Source organism: Sinocyclocheilus anshuiensis, unplaced genomic scaffold (genome assembly GCF_001515605.1).
Source record: "Sinocyclocheilus anshuiensis isolate Anshui unplaced genomic scaffold, SAMN03320099.WGS_v1.1 scaffold4281, whole genome shotgun sequence".
Classification (NCBI taxonomy): domain Eukaryota; kingdom Metazoa; phylum Chordata; class Actinopteri; order Cypriniformes; family Cyprinidae; genus Sinocyclocheilus; species Sinocyclocheilus anshuiensis.
The window spans coordinates 3,580-11,584 of record NW_015556096.1 but is presented as its reverse complement, the minus strand read 5'-3'; the positions used below and the strand labels follow the sequence as shown (position 1 = coordinate 11,584).

General features: G+C 38.2%; 1 protein-coding gene across 1 annotated transcript; it reads right to left on the bottom strand.

Annotated features, from left to right (window-relative positions):
* Window positions 1-268: 268 nt before the first annotated feature.
* LOC107676198 (uncharacterized) lies at window positions 269-3,697 on the bottom strand. Its single transcript, XM_016470705.1, has 8 exons — window positions 3,637-3,697; window positions 2,959-3,279; window positions 2,533-2,856; window positions 1,474-1,569; window positions 1,308-1,388; window positions 819-892; window positions 598-666; window positions 269-425 (listed from the first exon to the last, which is right to left on the bottom strand). Exons 1-8 carry the CDS (start codon window positions 3,695-3,697, stop codon window positions 387-389), a joined length of 1,065 nt encoding a protein of 354 aa, XP_016326191.1. The 3' UTR covers window positions 269-386.
* Window positions 3,698-8,005: the final 4,308 nt, after the last annotated feature.

Genomic DNA, 8,005 nt, shown 5'->3' with positions numbered 1-8,005 from the left:
TGAGTAATTATAAGTATTATAAGTAATTCTCAGACTACTGTCTACCTGACGACTTTTTCTACAAGAAACAGCCGATATACATGCTGAAAGCAAGAGTAGTTTCTAAATTTTTTGATTAAAAAATCAAATAAAAAAAACTTTTATTTATTTATTTTTTACACAGCACTTTGCTTTAAAATTCAACAAATATATATATATATATATATAAGTTATGTTTGTTCACATAAAAAAAAATATATATAATTCTTCCAAACAGCAAAGACGTGAATCTCAGCATCCGGAGAAAACGTCCCGTCTGCTGCTGATATGAGGAGCTCACGCAGTGATGAATGTCTATTTGTGAAGCTCTTGTTCTTGTAAAGTTCATCCTGTGGCTTGTTTTCTGTTCATCTGATGGCAGCGTAAGTCACTGTATCATTATGATCCTGAAAGAACTGCACAGATTTTCTCCATCAATGCCATTATTACTATTAGCGCATGAGCTTTATTAATCTGACACTCAGATTCAGAACTACATTTCAGCAGCATATAGATGAACAAAGCTTCTCTGAAGCAGTCAGTGATGAAGAACAAGGGAATGTGCTGCTGTCTACTCACACTGAGCGATTTTACTGGCTTTTTACTGGAAGAAGAGACTTCAGAGTAAGTCACATCATCTGTCTGCTCCTAAACATACATGCAAACGTGCAGCGATTCAAGTTTAATTCACAGATCAGACATATCTCTCACTGTAATACGTACAGTAATATGACCGCTTTCAGTCAGTCACATTATAGAACAGACAGTGAACTGAATGTCTAATGGTTTATTTGACTCACATTGTCTCTCGCAGCAGCAGGAGTGGACATGGTGATCTTCTCATACTCTCCTTTATCTTCATTCTCATCTTTGACTTTCAGACAACAAACAGTTAAAACTGCACTTTATTGAGCTGTGAAGACAGAAATCAAATATAAATCACTGGCATTACTGAACTCACCGACGATCCATCAGTCCATCTATTATTATCTGAAAAAAAAACCTGCCTCATATGAGTATTTATGATGAAACATGCAAAACACTGAATGTTTACAATGCTAATGATATTCAGATTTCAAGACCATTCAATTGAATGATAGAAATTATTATTCTTTAAACACATTTTGAGATTGACATTACAGGAATAAACTTCTGTTTGAGAATCTCATAGTCACATAATCCACATGCTTGATACATACAATATCAACTTCATGTGCTTGTTTGCTCTTCATCAAAGTGAGATCTAAACGGTTTTAAATTTTTAGAAAGGAGGAAATCTGAAAACTCACCAGCTCTTTTTCTCCAGATCAGCCAGAGAACAGCAAGAAGGACAACAGTGAATGCAGCGGCAGACACAGAAATCACTGTGACTGAAGAAGAGATCAACATAGTCAGGGATTGATGACTATTAGAGTCTAAATAAAAGCATCATCAATGGCTTAAAATCAGTAGAACCTTGATCTTTAGAAGTTTCTGATGATGTTGTAGTTGAGGGATCCTGAGAGTTTGTGATGTGGACTGGAATCACTGCTGTCACTGTTTCAGCTTGAACTGTAAAACATGAATTTCGGTTTATTTTTGGGACACGCTTCAGGAAGAAGTCTGTGGCAAGCATATTTTGTTTGTTTTCTTTATTTTACAAAAGTAGGGCATTTTACTGTTATTTTTGAAGGTACACCAATAAAAATAAACCCTTTGCCATTTTGAATGTCTTGACATCGAAGCCTCTTCATCATTAAACTAAACTAAACAGAGAAGTGATTCAGTTACTCTGTTTAATTTTGTTCAGTAGCCCGTGCTGGTCAGCGTGAGCATTCGTGCTCTTTTTCCAAACACATATTTTATGCATGTGTAGGATGCTGTTTTAATTTGACATTGGGACACAAGAGAAGTACGAAGCTTCTTTACATCATAAAAAATAGCTTAGAAACCCAATGTTCCACTAGAATAACGATTCAATCATGAAAACGATTCATGCCGAATGATGAGATGTTTGGTGAGCAGTTTCAGTTTCGCTTTTACACTAGACAATACATGTCTATGTGTGTGTGTGTGTGTGTGTGTATGTGTGTGTTTCTCTCAACAATACAAGTTTGACCTTGTTTGACTTATTTTCCGAAAAATACGGCACACTGCAAATACAATAGATACCGTTTGCACCAAAAAAAAACAAAAAAACATGTTCAACACTCACAGCCACAGTAACTTTAGCTTGAATCACTGTTATAGCCTCTGCAGTAGAATATGACCATCACAATTTAACTTTGATCATCACATTACATAATAACTTGCTCAAGTCAAGTTTCAATTTCTTCATTATTCCCAGCAGCAGTTTTTGGACTGTTAAACTTGACTGCAGTTCATTAGTTTGCAGCAGTGCTTTGAGTTTCTTCTGTCAGACTGAAAGAAGCTTTTGTACCGCAGTGTGTTCTTCTTCAGTGATATTAACAGACTTTAGTGTTACTGACATTATGACGGTCTAAAACTGATTAATAAGATCTCTCTCTTTCTCACCTGAACTCTTGACAGTGTATGTGACTGAGCTCTTGACTTGATCTCTGTGAGTAACTTCACATCTCCACTCTCTGTTGTGATCTTCATTCAGGAGTGTTGTATTCAGAGTGATGATACAGTGATCTGATGAGGATAATATCTGATATCTGGAGTCTGATCTCGTCAGTTTAACACCAGTCTGATTCACCCAGAACAGCTCAATTATCTCAGAACTGATCCAATCATCACAAGAGACTCGAGGATATGAATACAACTGACAGAAGAGAGTCACAGAGCGGCCTGCAGTGATCTCAGTCTGTGAGGATGAGGAGGAGGATGAAGAGACTGAAACACAAAATAACACACAAATCACAGACTCTTCAATCATCATGGGAGATTAAATGAAGAATTTAACTTTTTAAATTGACCACATAATCATAAAAATACCATGAAGAATATGCAGAAAAACACGAGCATCAGGTCCTTGTAGCTCTCCATTCACATATTGTCTGCAGCTATAAATGCCATAATCTTCTTTTGAGATGTTGTTGATGTTCAGAGAGCAGTCAGACCCCAGAATCAGTCTCTCATGACTCTCTGTGTCTTTCTTCTTTATCCCTAAACCAATCAGTTCAGCTGCTGCTGAATCTCTTAATCTGTTGTAGTTCCATGTAGTTGAGTTACAGTCATGAAGAGCATTATTACAGAGCAGATGGACATTTTCACCAGAACTGATGAACACATGAGTCACATCCTCTTCACTGGTACCTGAAACACAAGACCATATGACTGATTATTATACTATATATTAATAAATTAAGACATAAAACATACCAGTATAAAAAAAACCGGACGATTATTTTTTTTCCTCAGTGAATACAAACAACACACTCTCCAGAATAAAATATTGTTCTTCATCAGAGATCTGTTCAAATCACAAACACACTCTCAATATGAAAATAATTCAGCATCAGATGTTTGAGTGTGAAACTGTCCAGTTTTAGTGCGTTCAGGAATAATCCAGTATGTTCTGTGTGAAATACAAGAAACTGATCATGTTCAAATGAACTCTTTCTCAGACTAATTCCACTGAATGTCTTGTAGAGAAAACACAGATTTCTTTACCTGTGAGAAGTGAAGAGAGAAAGATCAGTCCCAGCAGACACAGATGACACTCATCAGCCATTTTCTCTTTCTCTCAGTCTTCCTCTTCATTATATGCTCTCAGCTCTTTCTTTAAATACTATCAGCTCCTCCTGTGTTTCTTCACTTCCTCTCATCTACAGACTGAGTGTTGAAATGTTGCTAAATGATATAGTGTCATACTGGAGAAGTCTTGCTTCACATTTCTCTTGTAAATATTGATGAAACTATTTCAAATGAACAGCTGGCATCTTTTTTTTTTTGTCTCTGCGCAATAAAATCTAATTTTGACTTCTGGAAGTCATTATTTCTGATTCTTCTGAGAGCGAACTGAGTTTCTCCACGACAATATCCACTCAAATTCAAGTAGATTTCAGTACATATATTTATTTTCGTTGATGCTTAAATATAAAGTACAGTACACTTATACTGTAATAGGAACAGTCCCTCACTTGTGGTTGATGTTCAGTGATAACAGTTCAGGCAGTTTTAATCTACAGTCATTCTGTAAACACCTCAACAGGTTAAATCTTCCCTCGAGAGCCGCGCTGACTGACGCCGGTGTTGTGTTGAACTCAGTTCCTCCTGTGTTTTCTATAAACTGTCTGACCATAACCATAACCACTAACATGGAGAAACACAGGGGAACAGACTTTGACACGACAGCCGTTGTGAAACATGTTCTTCAGTGTGAGATCTGCATACTGTCAGCCACACATTTGCTCTGAACACAATCTATAGGCTATTCTTTGCATTACTGTCAGTTTCACTTCTTTCTATGAGTCTGCAGGTCTGAGTCAAGTTTGGCGAAGCATTAAAGCTCTAGGCGGAGTCAATTACTCTCTTGTGATAATAATTAATAGTAACGTTTAATATACCCGTAATAAAGAAGAATCAGAGAAACATCAACAAATGCAGTATTTCCACTTTTATCCAAAGAGACGGAACTTGCACTGCATTTATTAATGGGGTATACAATATCCATTCAATGTTATAGCCTAGAAATATGTGTTCGACTTGAAGCGGCGCTGCGCAGACCGATCGGTGAATGACATCAAAGTACCGCGAGCTCGAACATACCTGATCTGTCAGCATAGACCTATAGCTCACATTAAAGGGGTCGCTTACGAGTCGCAGCAGCAAAAAATATGTGGCCAGCAACATATTCCTGCTTCAAATGTTATGCGCAGTTAACAGTGAGTTAAGTGAAGCTTGTTCTTGTACACAGATATGGCCTATTCATATCAGTACAAATTAAATTCATGCATTTATTTGTCATTTAAACTGATGTCAACAGAGAAAAAAAATTGCAGGCTGAAAATATTTATTATCCTGTTGCCCCCTCTAGTGGACAGCATTAAGTATTACGGCCTTCATTGCTCCGATAACGCAAGTCAATGAGATTTAAACAGTCTAACCAGTTAGAAAAGAGTCAGACCAGTCTGAAGGCCTCTGTGTCGAACGTCACATCACTAATTAATAGTAATGTTTAAATATAAGTTGGCTTGCAAGCCAACATAATAAAGAGAAACATCAACCAATTTAGCATGTAATTTAACTAATAAAACTTTAAGATATGCCGTACACTCAAACCACAGGGACTAATTGTCCCAAACCCTTCTAGTTGTTGTCAGTTTTAAGGTTACGTTCACTGATTCTAGCTTATGTCATTCTTTTCATGTGAACAGAGAGGGCTACACGCTTACATTCATAAATTTAAACTTTATTTCTATTTAATGTCCACAATTAGGTCTATTTATTCATGTGCCACACACACCTAGTGCCTTTTGATCTAAATAAAAGACAAGAGTTGGGATATGTTACAGAAATATTATTGTGGTACTGTTCAGCCTATTATTGTTTAGTTTTTTTACTTCCACTTCACTTTTATCCAAAGAACTATTTGCACTGCATTTATCAATGGGACACACGACAGTCATACAATGGTATATGTCAGCATAAAGTAGCCTATAGTTCACTTGCAAGTCGCAGCAGCATAAATTATGTACGTGCCTAGCAACATATTCCTGCTTCAAATGTTATGCGTAGTTAACAGTGAGTGGTGGTTTCATACAATATTTTATTAAAGAGCAATATTCAGCGCCGCACTCGTACTGACGCTTATTCTGTCTGACAGAATTAAAAACTCGTACTGAAGGCAGAGTGATTTGACCAATCAGATGAAGGGGGCGTTTCAGCGCCGGCCACGTGTGCGAATGAAATATCGAAACTAGTGATGGCAAAATGAGGCTTCCTGAACCACTGAGGCTTCGCAGCCCATTGCTTCACCAAAAGGTTCATTACCCCAAGATTCATTCAGCATTGCTCACTAGTGACACCTAGCTACTGTGCAAATAAATAGCTGACAAATCAGTTAATCCTGAGGCAATGACCCGAGCAGACATTTGTACATTGCCTGGGTATAAAATATAATATATATCTTTCTCTGTCTAATTTTACTTGTTCAGAGACAACAGTCAGAAACACATTCATTGTCTGGATAATGACAGTATGAACAACAAAAGTGAGACTGTGTTGGTTGCAGTGCTTATGAGGGAAGAAATGTAATACAACAAACTGCTACAGAGCAGAATATTGTTGATTTTTATTGAGGAACAGACGTTTTTGAAGTGTGTTGGGGTTTAGACGATTCCTCTTCTTGGATAAAACCTCTCCAGCTTTGGAAAATGTCCTTTCACAAGGAACAGAGGTTGCAGGGGAACATAAAAATACCAATGCCAGCTGGTGTAAGTGAGGATACTGATGCTTCTGTTGAGCCCAATATACTAGTGGATCCTCAGATCTTGCAAGATTCACTTCTGATAAATACCGGTCCATTTCAACAGTAGCATCTGCAGTTGCACTTGAGCTCCTTCTACTGTTATCACCCGTGCTATCCAGCAGATGCCAAAAGTCACCTAATAATAATAATGATACAAAGAAACAAAAAATCCATTAACAATGGTTGACAGTTCTAATCACTAATGTGAAAATTCACACAACAAAAGAATATACTACTTACTGTTGTTTGTAGATTGACCTGCTTCTGAAGAGGCTGGCAGCTGAGCTGGGGGTGTATTGGTGGAAGCAGAATAGAGACCACAACTTCTGATTACAGTAGTGCATTCGGATTTTAATCTTGATATCGCTTCTTGCAGTTTTCCTAGACTAAAAAAAACAAGTTTTTTTAAATCTGGGATCCAATAACATGGGTATGGTCATCACACTTGATTCTAAATGCACTGCATTCTCCCTGACCCTCTGGACCAGGCTGTCACCCAGGTGCTTTGCTAAATTGGACTTAAGGCCTTCTAACTTACCGGTTACATAATGACTAAGCATCTTCATGATAGGTTTCACTTTGGAGGCAGACACTCTTTTCTCCCCAGAAAGCTCTACCGTATCCTGGTGGAACGGGGCAATGACATGTAAAGCATCTTGGACTGCCTCATACTCCAGGGCAGTAGGAGGGGTGTTGTCGGCCCTTAGAGAGGCCAGGGCTGCCCCCACTGGCTCTCTCAGCTGAAAGAGCCGTTCCAGCATATTGTAAGTGCTGTTCCAGCAAGTGTCCACTTCGATGATCAACTTCAGAACTGGTCTCCCCATCGGATCTTGTATTTGGGCCAGTCTCTCTTTTGCTGTAGTGCTGGTTCGGAAATAGGTAACAAGTTTCCTACATTTAGATCGAATTTCGTTGAAGCTACTGATGTCGTCAAAAGATTTCCTCACAATAAGATTCAGTGCATGTGCAATGCATATTGCATGCCTAACATTTAATGATCGTACACATGCTACCATATTGGCTGCAGCATCAGTTACCAGACACTTCACTTTATCTTTTATTCCCCATTCCTCCATGAGCTTGATATGTCCAGCAGCCAAGTTCTCAGCAGTATGGCTCTTAGGGAAATGCTCAACACCTACTAAAAGAGTGCAGAGCTTGTCATTGTCGTCTATAAAATGGCAAGTTACTGCTAGGTAGGCATCCATGTTTAGGGATGTCCACATGTCAGAGGTAAGCGTTACAGCCGTAACTTTCCACAACTGCTCTCTGGCCTTCTCCTTAGCCTCCTTGTATTTACGATCAACCATGGCCTTCATAGTCTGTGGATGAAAACTAAATGCAGTTACTCTTAATTTTAACTCTTTAAATAATAATGAACCACTTCATTCATCACATACCTTTCGAGTTGGGATAACATAAGTGGGATCCAACACATGCAGGAGCTCCCTAAACCCAACATCTTCCACAATGGAAAAGGGTTGGGAGTCCTTGATGACCATGTTCACCAGGGCCTCATTCACCATTTCTTGTTTTGAATCTATAATATAATACAATGCTATTGTATTG

Coding starts and splice junctions, on each gene's coding strand:
- LOC107676198 (XM_016470705.1), bottom strand. CDS start 3,697: ATGGCTGATGAGTGTCATCTGTGTCTGCTGGGACTGATCTTTCTCTCT. Junction 1,389..1,473: donor AGAAACTTCTAAAGATCAAG/GTTCTACTGATT, acceptor TCTCTTCTTCAG/TCACAGTGATTTCTGTGTCT. Junction 893..1,307: donor GATCTGGAGAAAAAGAGCTG/GTGAGTTTTCAG, acceptor GTTGTCTGAAAG/TCAAAGATGAGAATGAAGAT.